Consider the following 15,000-nt stretch of genomic DNA (forward strand, 5'->3'; position numbering starts at 1 on the left):
GATATCATCTACTGTATCTTGCCTATGCTGCTCTGTACCATCACTCATTCATATATCCTTATGTACATATTCTTTATCCCCTTACACTGTGTATAAGACAGTAGTTTTTTGGAATTGTTAGTTAGATTTCTTGTTCGTTATTACTGCATTGTCGGAACTAGAAGCACAAGCATTTCACTACACTCGCATTAACATCTGCTAACCATGTGTATGTGACAAATAAAATTTGATTTTGATTTGATTTGATTTGATTTAGATGGGAGTTTAACAGCTAGGAGTTGAACAGACGGGAGTTGAATAGATGGGAGTTGAATAGATGGGAGTTGAACAGATGGGAGTTGAACAGATGGGAGTTGAATAGATGGGAGTTGAATAGATGGGAGTTGAACAGATGGGAGTTGAATAGATGGGAGTTGAATAGATGAGAGTTGAATAGATGGGAGTTGAATAGATGGGAGTTGAATAGATGGGAGTTGAACAGATGAGAGTTCAACAGATGGGAGTTTGTGGTGTCCCAACTCTGACCCTGACTCAAAACATCATTTCACACATGCTAATTTTGCCCTTCTCCGTTGAGTAACAACTTTGCGTGTGAATGTCAAAATAAATCAACAACATCACTGAGTCATTGCTGCAGCCTCCCACTGACCTTTCTATGTCTACGGGCCAGACGAAGACGCTGTGTCACAGAGAAACAAGCCTTCGGTGCCCATATTAGGACATCCTTTGAATCACAAAGAGTTGGTGTCACATTGACTCCAGGCTGGCAAGGGTGAGGAGGAGGAGAAATGGAGGAGTAAAAGGTGAGGTGTGGAGGGTAAGGACAGAGGAATGGAGGAGTGGAGGGTGAGGAGGAGGAGGAATGGAGGAGTGAAGGGTGAGGTATGGAGGGTAAGGACGGAGGAATGGAGGAGTGGAGGGTGAGGAGGAGGAGGAATGGAGGAGTGAAGGGTGAGGTGTGGAGGGTAAGGACGGAGGAATGGAGGAGTGGAGGGTGAGGAGGAGGAGGAATGGAGGACTGAAGGGTGAGGAGGAGGAGGAATGTAGGAGTGAAGGGTGAGGAGGAGGAGGAATGGAGGAGTGGAGGGTGAGGAGGAGGAGGAATGGAGGAGTGGAGGGTGAGGAGGAGGAGGAATGGAGGAGTGGAGGGTGAGGAGGAGGAGGAGTGAAGGGTGAAGATGAGTAGGAATGGAGGAGTGAAGGGTGAGGAGGAGGAGTGGAGGGTGAGGATGGGAGGGGAGGGTGAGGAGGAGGAGGGTGAGGAGGAGGGATTGAGGAGTGGGGGGTGAGGAGGAGGAGGGTGAGGAAGAGGAGGAGGGGAGGGTGAGGAGGGGAGGGTGAGGAGGAGGGTGAGGAGGAGGGATGGAGGAGTGGAGGGTGAGGAAGAGGAGGAGGGATGGAGGAGGGGAGGGTGAGGAGGGGAGGGTGAGGGTGAGGAGGAGGAGGGTGAGGAAGAGGGTTGGAGGAGTGAAGGGTGAGGAAGAGGGATGGAGGAGGGGAGGTTGAGGAAGGGAGGGTGAGGAGGGGAGTGTGAGGAAGAGGGATGGGGAGGGGAGGTTGAGGAGGGGGGGAGAGGAAGGGAGGGTGAGGAAAGGTTGGTGTGTGTTGGTGTGTGTCGGTGTGTGTTGGTGTGTGTCGGTGTGTGTTGGTGTGTGTCGGTGTGTGTTGGTGTGTGTTGGTGTGTATTGGTGTGTGTTAAACTGAGCGAGATTTAGAGGTGGAGCTGAGCCACAGAGAAAGGCATTAAGCTGAGAGAGAGAGAGAGATGGGGAGAGAGAGAGAGAGAGTTAGCGCTGAGACACACACAGAGAGAGAGAGAGAGTTAGCGCTGAGACACACACAGAGAGAGAGAGAGAGAGTTAGCGCTGAGACACACACAGAGAGAGAGAGAGAGTTAGCGCTGAGACACACACAGAGAGAGAGAGAGAGATGGGGAGAGAGAGAGAGAGAGAGAGAGAGAGACAGAGAGAGACAGAGAGAGAGACAGAGAGAGAGAGAGAGAGACAGAGAGAGAGAGAGAGAGAGATGCAGAACAGAGAGAGACATAAGCTGAGACACAGAGAGAGAGACATTAAGCTGAAATACAGAGAGACAGACATTAAGCTGAGACACACACACACACACAGAGAGAGAGAGAGAGAGTTAGCTGAGACACACACAGAGAGAGAGAGAGAGAGTTAGCGCTGAGACACACACAGAGAGAGAGAGAGAGAGTTAGCGCTGAGACACACACAGAGAGAGAGAGAGAGAGTTAGCGCTGAGACACACAGAGAGAGAGAGAGAGAGAGATGGGGAGAGAGAGAGAGAGAGAGAGAGACAGAGAGAGACAGAGAGAGAGAGAGAGAGAGAGAGAGAGAGAGAGAGATGCAGCACAGAGAGAGACATTAAGCTGAGACACACAGAGAGAAGTTTACTGAGACACACAGAGAGAAGTTTAGCTTGGCATGGCCTGGTTAGGGCTGTCTCTTACCTGGCTCTCTCAGTATGAGCTGGGCCATAGCCTGGGCGTTCCCTGCTTCATTCTCAGCCACACACTGATAGAAACCTTCATCTGACTTCACCAGACCAAGGATCTGGAGGTTACTGCCATCCTAAAGACGCAGGTTTAACACTTAGAATGCTATTTGATTGTTCAATGTACATGAACATATAATGTGAAGTTTGTCTTCTGCTAAACAACAACCGCTCCACAAGACAATCAGCACCGACACTGAAAAATTATATTATATTCGGTTGTGGTACTATATATTACCATACATGGACACACACACACACACACACACACACACACACACCACACACACACACACACACACACACACACACACACACACACACACACACACACACACACACAGAGTCCTTTGGTTTGTTTAACTCACAACGATCTGGAAGTAGTCACTGGGGATGACCTCCTCTCCGTTCTTCATCCAACGCACCGTGGGAGGAGGGTTCCCCGTTACAGCACACTCCAGCTCCATGTCCGTACTCTCATAGGAATACGTGTTGGTGGGGTAGTTCAGGAACTGGGGTGGCACTGTAGAGAGGGAGACAGGGTTAGGGTTAGACATACGTGTTGGTGGGGTAGTTCAGGAACTGGGGTGGCACTGTAGAGAGGGAGACAGGGTTAGGGTTAGACATACGTGTTGGTGGGGTAGTTCAGGAACTGGGGTGGCACTGTAGAGAGGGAGACAGGGTTAGGGTTAGACATACGTGTTGGTGGGGTAGTTCAGGAACTGGGGTGGCACTGTAGAGAGGGAGACAGGGTTAGGGTTAGACATACGTGTTGGTGGGGTAGTTCAGAAACTGGGGTGGCACTGTAGAGAGGGGTACAGGGTTAGGGTTAGACATACGTGTTGGTGGGGTAGTTCAGAAACTGGGGTGGCACTGTAGAGAGGGAGACAGGGTTAGGGTTAGACATACGTGTTGGTGGGGTAGTTCAGGAACTGGGGTGGCACTGTAGAGAGGGAGACAGGGTTAGGGTTAGACATACGTGTTGGTGGGGTAGTTCAGAAACTGGGGTGGCACTGTAGAGAGGAGACAGGGTTAGGGTTAGACATACGTGTTGGTGGGGTAGTTCAGGAACTGGGGTGGCACTGTAGAGAGGGAGACAGGGTTAGGGTTAGACATACGTGTTGGTGGGGTAGTTCAGGAACTGGGGTGGCACTGTAGAGAGGGAGACAGGGTTAGGGTTAGACATACGTGTTGGTGGGGTAGTTCAGGAACTGGGGTGGCACTGTAGAGAGAGGGAGACAGGGTTAGGGTTAGACATACGTGTTGGTGGGGTAGTTCAGGAACTGGGGTGGCACTGTAGAGAGGGAGACAGGGTTAGGGTTAGACATACGTGTTGGTGGGGTAGTTCAGGAACTGGGGTGGCACTGTAGAGAGGGAGACAGGGTTAGGGTTAGACATACGTGTTGGTGGGGTAGTTCAGGAACTGGGGTGGCACTGTAGAGAGGGAGACAGGGTTAGGGTTAGACATACGTGTTGGTGGGGTAGTTCAGGAACTGGGGTGGCACTGTAGAGAGGGAGACAGGGTTAGGGTTAGACATACGTGTTGGTGGGGTAGTTCAGGAACTGGGGTGGCACTGTAGAGAGGGAGACAGGGTTAGGGTTAGACATACGTGTTGGTGGGGTAGTTCAGGAACTGGGGTGGCACTGTAGAGGGAGACAGGGTTAGGGTTAGACATACGTGTTGGTGGGGTAGTTCAGGAACTGGGGTGGCACTGTAGAGAGGGAGACAGGGTTAGGGTTAGACATACGTGTTGGTGGGGTAGTTCAGGAACTGGGGTGGCACTATAGAGAGGGAGACAGGGTTAGGGTTAGACATACGTGTTGGTGGGGTAGTTCAGGGACTGGGGTGGCACTGTAGAGAGGAGACAGGGTTAGGGTTAGACATACGTGTTGGTGGGGTAGTTCAGGAACTGGGGTGGCACTGTAGAGAGGGAGACAGGGTTAGGGTTAGACATACGTGTTGGTGGGGTAGTTCAGGAACTGGGGTGGCACTGTAGAGAGGGAGACAGGGTTAGGGTTAGACATACGTGTTGGTGGGGTAGTTCAGAAACTGGGGTGGCACTGTAGAGAGGGAGACAGGGTTAGGGTTAGACATACGTGTTGGTGGGGTAGTTCAGAAACTGGGGTGGCACTGTAGAGAGGGAGACAGGGTTAGGGTTAGATATACGTGTTGGTGGGGTAGTTCAGGAACTGGGGTGGCACTGTAGAGAGGGAGACAGGGTTAGGGTTAGACATACGTGTTGGTGGGGGTAGTTCAGGAACTGGGGTGGCACTGTAGAGAGGGAGACAGGGTTAGGGTTAGACATACGTGTTGGTGGGGTAGTTCAGGAACTGGGGTGGCACTGTAGAGAGGGAGACAGGGTTAGGGTTAGACATACGTGTTGGTGGGGTAGTTCAGAAACTGGGGTGGCACTGTAGAGAGGGAGACAGGGTTAGGGTTAGACATACGTGTTGGTGGGGTAGTTCAGGAACTGGGGTGGCACTGTAGAGAGAGGGGTACAGGGTTGGGGTTAGGTATAAACGTAGATGTAGGTGTAGGCTTAGATTTATGTGTATGGTTATTGGTTAGGATTGGGGTTATTTCAGGAACTGTAGAGAGAGAGAGATACAGGGTTAGGGTTAGGGTCAAGGTTGGGGTCAGGGTTAGGGTCAGGGTTGGGGTTAGGGTCAGGGTTGGGGTCAGGGTTAGGGTCAGGGTTGGGGTCAGGGTTAGGGTTGGGGTCAGTTTGGGGTCAGGGTTGGGGTCAGGGTTAGGGTTGGGGTCAGGGTTGGGGTCAGGGTTGGGGTCAGGGTTGGGGTCAGGGTCAGGGTTGGGGTCAGGGTTAGGGTCAGGGTTGGGGTTAGGGTCAGGGTTGGGGTCAGGGTTAGGGTTGGGGTCAGGGTTGGGGTCAGGGTTAGGGTTGGGGTCAGGGTTAGGGTCAGGGTTGGGGTCAGGGTTAGGGTTGGGGTCAGGGTTGGGGTCAGGGTTGGGGTCAGGATTAGGGGAACAGAATACAGAAGAAGATGAAGTCGGTAACAGAATAATCAGGAAAAAAACAGGTGGGTGACAGCTTGGTAACAAGTATCAGTGGATGACAGCTTGGTAACAAGTATCAGTGGATGACAGCTTGGTAACAAGTATCAATGGATGACAGCTTGGTAACAAGTATCAGTGGATGACAGCTTGGTAACAAGAATCAGAGGATGACAGGTTGGTAACAAGTATCAGTGGATGACAGCTTGGTAACAAGTATCAGTGGATGACAGCTTGGTAACAAGAATCAGAGGATGACAGCTTGGGAACAAGTATCAATGGATGACAGCTTGGTAACAAGTATCAATGGATGACAGCTTGGTAACAAGAATCAGAGGATGACAGCTTGGTAACAAGAATCAGAGGATGACAGCTTGGTAACAAGTATCAGTGGATGACAGCTTGGTAACAAGTATCAGTGGATGACAGCTTGGGAAAAAGTATCAGAGGATGACAGCTTGGTAACAAGTATCAGTGGATGAGAGCTTGGTAACAAGTATCAGTGGATGACAGCTTGGTAACAAGTATCAGTGGATGACAGCTTGGGAACAAGTATCAATGGATGACAGCTTGGGAACAAGTATCAATGGATGACAGCTTGGGAACAAGTATCAATGGATGACAGCTTGGTAACAAGAATCAGAGGATGACAGCTTGGTAACAAGTTTCAGTGGATGACAGCTTGGTAACAAGTATCAGAGGATGACAGCTTGGTAACAAGAATCAGAGGATGACAGCTTGGGAACAAGTATCAATGGATGACAGCTTGGGAACAAGTATCAATGGATGACAGCTTGGTAACAAGAATCAGAGGATGACAGCTTGGTAACAAGAATCAGAGGATGACAGCTTGGTAACAAGTATCAGAGGATGACAGCTTGGGAACAAGTATTAATGGATGACAGCTTGGGAACAAGTATCAATGGATGACAGCTTGGGAACAAGTATCAATGGATGACAGCTTGGTAACAAGAATCAGAGGATGACAGCTTGGTAACAAGTTTCAGTGGATGACAGCTTGGTAACAAGTATCAGAGGATGACAGCTTGGTAACAAGTATCAGTGGATGACAGCTTGGGAACAAGTATCAATGGATGACAGCTTGGTAACAAGAATCAGAGGATGACAGCTTGGTAACAAGTTTCAGTGGATGACAGCTTGGTAACAAGTATCAGAGGATGACAGCTTGGGAACAAGTATCAGAGGATGACAGCTTGGGAACAAGTATCAGAGGATGACAGCTTGGGAACAAGTATCAGAGGATGACAGCTTGGGAACAAGTATCAGAGGATGACAGCTTGGGAACAAGTATCAGAGGATGACAGCTTGGGAACAAGTATCAGTGGATGACAGCTTGGGAACAAGTATCAGAGGATGACAGCTTGGGAACAAGTATCAGAGGATGACAGCTTGGGAACAAGTATCAGAGGATGACAGCTTGGGAACAAGTATCAGAGGATGACAGCTTGGGAACAAGTATCAGTGGATGACAGCTTGGTAACAAGTATCAGAGGATGACAGCTAGGTAACAAGTATCAGAGGATGACCGAATTGTCTTCATATTACAGTGATATGACTACTTCTCCATGCAGTGTCTAGTTGTCACTACTACACATGTAGGGTCTTAATTTGATGCCTGTGTGCAGGAAAATAATCCAGCCAAAAACAAGGAAAATGTGAATTATTATGTACAAGGAGATCAAACCCGGGTCTGTAGTGACACCTCTAGCACTGTGATGCAGTGCCTTAGACCGCTGAACCAGGGTCTGTAGTGACACCTCAAGCACTGAGATGTCTTAGACTGCTGAACCAGGATCTGTAGTGATGCACTGAGAGGCTGTGTCTTAGACCGCTGAACCAGGGTCTGTAGTGATACACTGTGATGCAGTGCCTTAGACCGCTGAACCAGGGTCTGTAGTGACACCTCAAGCACTGAGAGGCTGTGTCTTAGACCGCTGAACCAGGGTCTGTAGTGATGCACTGAGAGGCTGTGTCTTAGACCGCTGAACCAGGGTCTGTAGTGACACCTCAAGCACTGAGATGTCTTAGACCGCTGAACCAGGGTCTGTAGTGATGCACTGAGAGGCTGTGTCTTAGACCGCTGAACCAGGGTCTGTAGTGATGCACTGAGAGGCAGTGTCTTAGACCGCTGAACCAGGGTCTGTAGTGACGCCTCTAACACTGAGAGGCAGTGCCTTAGACCGCTGAACCAGGGTCTGTAGTGACTCCTCTAACACTGAGAGGCAGTGCCTTAGACCACTGAACCAGGGTCTGTAGTGACTCCTCTAGCACTGAGATGCAGTGTCTTAGACCGCTACGCCACTCGGGAGGCTCTGAATGGATCTTCTGTGTGTGAATACTGTATGACTAAAGCCAGTTGAGAAACTAAACAACGTATATTCTGATTCTGCCTTGCTTCCAACCCCTCTTAATTTCAAGCATTAGACAAACAAACAAAATGTCACCCGAGGAAATTAATTAACGATTTGATTCTCTTGCTAGCACCTTCTAATCACTGATTTGCACATACGTTCATTTGTTCTCCATTCATCCATGTATTCTACCTCAAATCTGTTGTGTCTGTCCTGTCCTGTCTTGTCCTGTCCTGTTCTGTCCTGTTGTGTTATAGGTCAATAAAGCCTGTCCTGTCCTGTCCTGAGGGGAATGGAGAGAGGGAGGGGATGGAGAGAGGGAGAGGATGGAGAGAGGGATGGGATGGAGAGAGGGAGGGGATGATAGAGAGGGAGAGGAAGAGAGAGAGGGAGAGGAAGAGAGAGGAATGGAGAGAGGGAGGGGATGGAGAGAGGGAGGGGATGGCGAGAGGGAGAGGAAGAGAGAGGAATGGAGAGAGGGAGGGAATGGCGAGAGGGAGAGGAAGAGAGAGGAATGGAGAGAGGGAGCGGATGGAGAGAGGGAGGGGATGGAGAGAGGGAGGGGATGAGGGAGATGGAGGGGAATGGAGAGAGGGAGGGGAATATAGAGAGGGAGGGGATGATAGAGAGGGAGGGGATGAGAGAGAGGGAGGGGATGAGGGAGATGGAGGGGAATGGAGAGAGGGAGGGGATGAGAGAGAGGGAGGGGATGAGGGAGAGAGAGAGAGAAAGACAGAGACAGAGAGACGGAGTGAGCGACAGAGAAAAAGAGAGTGAAAGTGTGAGGAAACTAGATAGGATCACTCAAGGAAATCGTAGGTCCCAGACTTTACGTTTGAGAGTGTTTTAGTGTGGTCACCTGTAGGACAGAACGCCTGTACAGCCACATCACTCTGCACTTTGTCTCACCTCTGCAGCCTTAGCTGTCTCGGTCAGCTTGTGTTTGTGTGTGTACCTCCAGAAGGGGAGGGTGGGGGTGTAAGTAGGGGGTTGACAGTAGGACATGGGAGCAGAAAGATACCCCCCAACCCCCCTGCAATCTACCCACACACAGACGCACAGACACACAGACACACAGACAGACGCACAGACGCACAGACGCACAGACGCACAGACGCACAGACGCACAGACGCACAGACGCACAGACGCACAGACGCACAGACGCACAGACGCACAGACGCACAGACGCACAGACGCACAGACGCACAGACGCACAGACGCACAGACGCACAGACGCACAGACGCACAGACGCACAGACACACAGACACACAGACACACAGACACACAGACACACAGACACACAGACACACAGACACACAGACACACAGACGCACAGACGCACAGACACACAGACGCACAGACACACAGACACACAGACACACAGACACACAGACACACAGACACACAGACACACAGACACACAGACACACAGACACACAGACAGTGTCCATCTCTTCCTTCTACTTCCTCAGACACACTATGACAGTCAGACTTCCTGAAACACCCTGACAGTCAGACTTCCTGAAACACACTATGACAGTCAAACTTCCTCAGACACACTATGACAGTCAGACTTCCTCAGACACCCTATGACAGTCAGACTTCCTGAAACACCCTATGACAGTCAAACTTCCTCAGACAACCTATGCCAGTCAGACTTCCTGAAACACCCTATGACAGACAGACTTCCTCAGACACAAGATGACAGTCAGACTTCCTGAAACATCCTGACAGTCAGACTTCCTGAAACATCCTGACAGTCAGACTTCCTGAAACACTCTATGACAGTCAGACTTCCTCAGACACACTATGACAGACTTCCTCAGACACACTATGACATTCAGACTTCCTGAAACACTCTATGACAGTCCAACTTCCTCAGACACACTATGACAGTCAGACTTCCTCAGACTCACTATGACAGTCAGACTTCCTCACACTCACTATGACAGTCAGACTTCCTCAGACTCACTATGACACTCAAACTTCCTCCGACACCCTATGACAGACTTTCTCAGACACCCTATGACAGACAGACTTCCTCCGACACCCTATGACAGACAGACTTCCGCAGACACACTATGACAGACTTCCTCAGACTCACTATGACAGACTTCCTTAGACACACTATGACAGTGAGACATGTTACCACCCGTTTCTCCAACAGACGCATCTGTCTCTGAGGGATGAAAACGTGTCAACAAACAGATAACTATAGAACAACAATGTGATGTGAATAAGCACTGAGCTCCTCTGAATCACTGGTAAAACACATCTGGCAGATTGGGAACAGGGCAGGGATATTAGTATGGTAAAAACCGCAAGAAGAAAAATACATTTTCCCAGAATAATAAGTATTCGGCAGCTGCAAAATGTATCGCGTACACATACATGCACCTGTTAAGTCTACTATACAGAATAAACCTGTTAAGTCTACTATACAGAATAAACCTGTTAAATCTACTATACAGAATAAACCTGTTAAGTCTACTATACAGAATAAACCTGTTAAATCTACTATACAGAATAAACCTGTTAAATCTACTATACAGAATAAACCTGTTAAATCTACTATACAGAATAAACCTGTTAAATCTACGATACAGAATAAACCTGTTAAATCTACTATACAGAATAAACCTGTTAAATCTACTATACAGAATAAACCTGTTAAATCTACTATACAGAATAAACCTGTTAAATCTACTATACAGAATAAACCTGTTAAATCTACTATACAGAATAAACCTGTTAAATCTACTATACAGAATAAACCTGTTAAATCTACTATACAGTATAAACCTGTTAAATCTACTATACAGAATAAACCTGTTAAATCTACTATACCTATAAACCTGTTAAATCTACTATACAGTATAAACCTGTTAAATCTACTATACAGAATAAACCTGTTAAATCTACTATACAGAATAAACCTGTTAAATCTACTATACAGAATAAACCTGTTAAATCTACTATACAGAATAAACCTGTTAGATATATATATCTGTATATGTGTATATGTATATATATATAGGTATGTATATATGTGTATATGTATATATGTATATATGTGCATGTGTATATCTATATAGGTATGTATATATGTGTGTAAGTATATATATATAGGTATGTATATATGTGTATATGTATATATGTATATATGTGCATGTGTATATCTATATAGGTATGTATATATGTATATATGTGTATATGTATATATGTATATATGTGCATATGTATATGTATATATGTATGTATATATGTATATATGTGTATATGTATATATGTGTGTATATGTATATATGTGTGTATATGTATATATGTATATATGTGTATATGTATATATGTGTGTATATGTATATATGTATATATGTGTGTATATGTATATATGTATATATGTGTATATGTATATATGTGTGTATATGTATATATGTATATATGTATATATGTGTATATGTATATATGTGTGTATATGTATATATGTGTGTATATGTATATATGTGTATATATGTGTATATGTATATATGTATATATGTATATATGTATATATGTGTATATGTATATATGTGTGTATGTATATTTATATAGGTATGTATATATGTATATATGTATATATGTGTATATGTATATATGTGTGTATGTATATTTATATAGGTATGTATATATGTATATATGTATATATGTATATATGTATATATGTATATATGTGTATATGTATATATGTGTATATGTATATATGTGTGTATGTATATTTATATAGGTATGTATATATGTATATATGTATATATGTGTATATGTGTATATATGTATATATGTATATATGTGTATATGTGTATATATGTATATATGTGTATATGTATATATGTGTATATGTATATATGTGTATATGTATATTTATATAGGTATGTATATATGTGTATATGTATATATGTATATATGTATATATGTGTATATGTATATCTATATAGGTATGTGTATATGTATATATGTATATATGTGTATATGTATATATGTATATATGTGTATATGTATATATGTATATATGTGTATATGTATATATGTGTATATGTATATATGTATATATGTGTATATGTATATTTATATAGGTATGTATATATGTGTATATGTATATTTATATAGGTATGTATATATGTGTATATGTATATTTATATAGGTATGTATATATGTATATATGTATATATGTGTATATGTGTATATGTATATCTATATTCATATATGTGTATATGTATATATACAGTGCCTTGCGAAAGTATTCAGCCCCCTTGAACTTTGCGACCTTTTGCCACATTTCAGGCTTCAAACATAAAGATATAAAACTGTATTTTTTTGTGAAGAATCAACAACAAGTGGGACACAATCATGAAGTGGAACGACATTTATTGGATATTTCAAACTTTTTTAACAAATCAAAAACTGAAAAATTGGGCGTGCAAAATTATTCAGCCCCCTTAAGTTAATACTTTGTAGCGCCACCTTTTGCTGCGATTACAGCTGTAAGTCGCTTGGGGTATGTCTCTATCAGTTTTGCACATCGAGAGACTGAAATGTTTTCCCATTCCTCCTTGCAAAACAGCTCGAGCTGTTTGAAGCCTGAAATGTGGCAAAAGGTCGCAAAGTTCAAGGGGGCCGAATACTTTCGCAAGGCACTGTATATAGGTATGTATATATGTGTATATGTATATATGTGTATATGTATATTTATATAGGTATGTATATATGTGTATATGTATATTTATATAGGTATGTATATATGTGTATATGTATATATGTGTATATGTATATTTATATAGGTATGTATATATGTGTATATGTATATTTATATAGGTATGTATATATGTGTATATGTATATATGTGTATATGTATATTTATATAGGTATGTATATATGTGTATATGTATATATGTATATATGTGTATATGTGTATATGTGTATATGTATATATGTATATATGTATATATGTATATATGTGTATATGTATATATGTGTATATGTATATATGTGTATATGTATATATGTGTATATGTATATATGTGTATATGTATATTTATATAGGTATGTATATATGTGTATATGTATATTTATATAGGTATGTATATATGTGTATATGTATATTTATATAGGTATGTATATATGTGTATATGTATATTTATATAGGTATGTATATATGTGTATATGTATATTTATATAGGTATGTATATATGTGTATATGTATATCTATATAGGTATGTATATATGTGTATATGTATATTTATATAGGTATGTATATATGTGTATATGTATATTTATATAGGTATGTATATATGTGTATATGTATATCTATATAGGTATGTATATATGTGTATATGTATATTTATATAGGTATGTATATATGTGTATATGTATATTTATATAGGTATGTATATATGTGTATATGTATATCTATATAGGTATGTATATATGTGTATATGTATATCTATATAGGTATGTATATATGTGTATATGTATATATGTATATATGTATATATGTATATATGTGTATATGTATATATGTATATATGTGTATATGTATATATGTGTATATGTATATATGTATATATGTGTATATGTATATCTATATAGGTATGTATATATGTGTATATGTATATTTATATAGGTATGTATATATGTGTATATGTATATATGTATATATGTGTATATGTATATATGTATATATGTGTATGTGTATATCTATATAGGTATGTATATATGTGTATATGTATATTTATATGTGTATGTATATTATATAGGTATGTGTGTATATGTATATTTATATAGGTATGTATATATGTGTATATGTATATCTATATAGGTATGTATATATGTGTATATGTATATTTATATAGGTATGTATATATGTGTATATGTATATATGTGTATATGTATATATGTATATATGTGTATATGTATATATATATGTGCATGTGTATATCTATATAGGTATGTATATATGTGTGTATATGTATATATGTATATATGTGTGTATATATATATATGTGTGTATATGTATATGTATATATGTGTATATGTATATATGTGTGTATATGTATATATGTGTGTATATGTATATATGTATATATGTGTATATGTATATATGTGTGTATATGTATATATGTATATATGTGTGTATATGTATATATGTATATATGTGTATATGTATATATGTGTGTATATGTATATATGTATATATGTATATATGTGTATATGTATATATGTGTATATGTATATATGTGTGTATATGTATATGTATATATGTGTATATATGTGTATATGTATATATGTATATATATGTATATATGTGTATATGTATATATGTGTGTATGTATATTTATATAGGTATGTATATATGTATATATGTATATATGTGTATATGTATATATGTGTGTATGTATATTTATATAGGTATGTATATATGTATATATGTATATATGTATATATGTATATATGTATATATGTGTATATGTATATATGTGTATATGTATATATGTGTGTATGTATATTTATATAGGTATGTATATATGTATATATGTATATATGTGTATATGTGTATATATGTATATATGTATATATGTGTATATGTGTATATATGTATATATGTATATATGTATGTATATATGTGTATATGTATATATGTGTGTATGTATATTTATATATTATGTATATATGTATCTATGTATATATGTATATATGTATATATGTATATGTATATATCTATATAGTATCTATGTGTATATGTATATATGTATATATGTGTATATGTATATATGTATATATGTGTATATGTATATATGTATATATGTGTATATGTATATATGTGTATATGTATATATGTATATATGTATATATGTGTGTATGTATATTTATATAGGTATGTATATATGTGTGTAAGTATATATATATAGGTATGTATATATGTGTATATGTATATTTATATAGGTATGTATATATGTATATATGTATATATGTGTATATGTGTATATGTATATCTATATTCATATATGTGTATATGTGTATATGTATATCTATATTCATATATGTGTATATGTATATATACAGTGCC

The 15,000-nt window shown here is 41.0% G+C and overlaps 1 protein-coding gene across 1 annotated transcript in view; it reads right to left on the reverse strand.

Annotated features, from left to right (window-relative positions):
• Nucleotides 1-15,000, reverse strand: part of LOC112242007 (netrin receptor DCC-like) — a 222,801-nt gene that overhangs the window by 160,771 nt on the left and 47,030 nt on the right. The window contains exons 5-6 of the mRNA XM_042302044.1: nucleotides 2,883-3,037; nucleotides 2,471-2,591 (exon numbers count right to left, since the gene is read on the reverse strand). Of these exons, the coding sequence (XP_042157978.1) occupies nucleotides 2,471-2,591; nucleotides 2,883-3,037 (276 nt within the window). The remainder of the gene's footprint in view (nucleotides 1-2,470; nucleotides 2,592-2,882; nucleotides 3,038-15,000) is intronic.

Source organism: Oncorhynchus tshawytscha, linkage group LG20 (assembly GCF_018296145.1).
Source record: "Oncorhynchus tshawytscha isolate Ot180627B linkage group LG20, Otsh_v2.0, whole genome shotgun sequence".
In the NCBI taxonomy this organism is placed as follows: domain Eukaryota; kingdom Metazoa; phylum Chordata; class Actinopteri; order Salmoniformes; family Salmonidae; genus Oncorhynchus; species Oncorhynchus tshawytscha.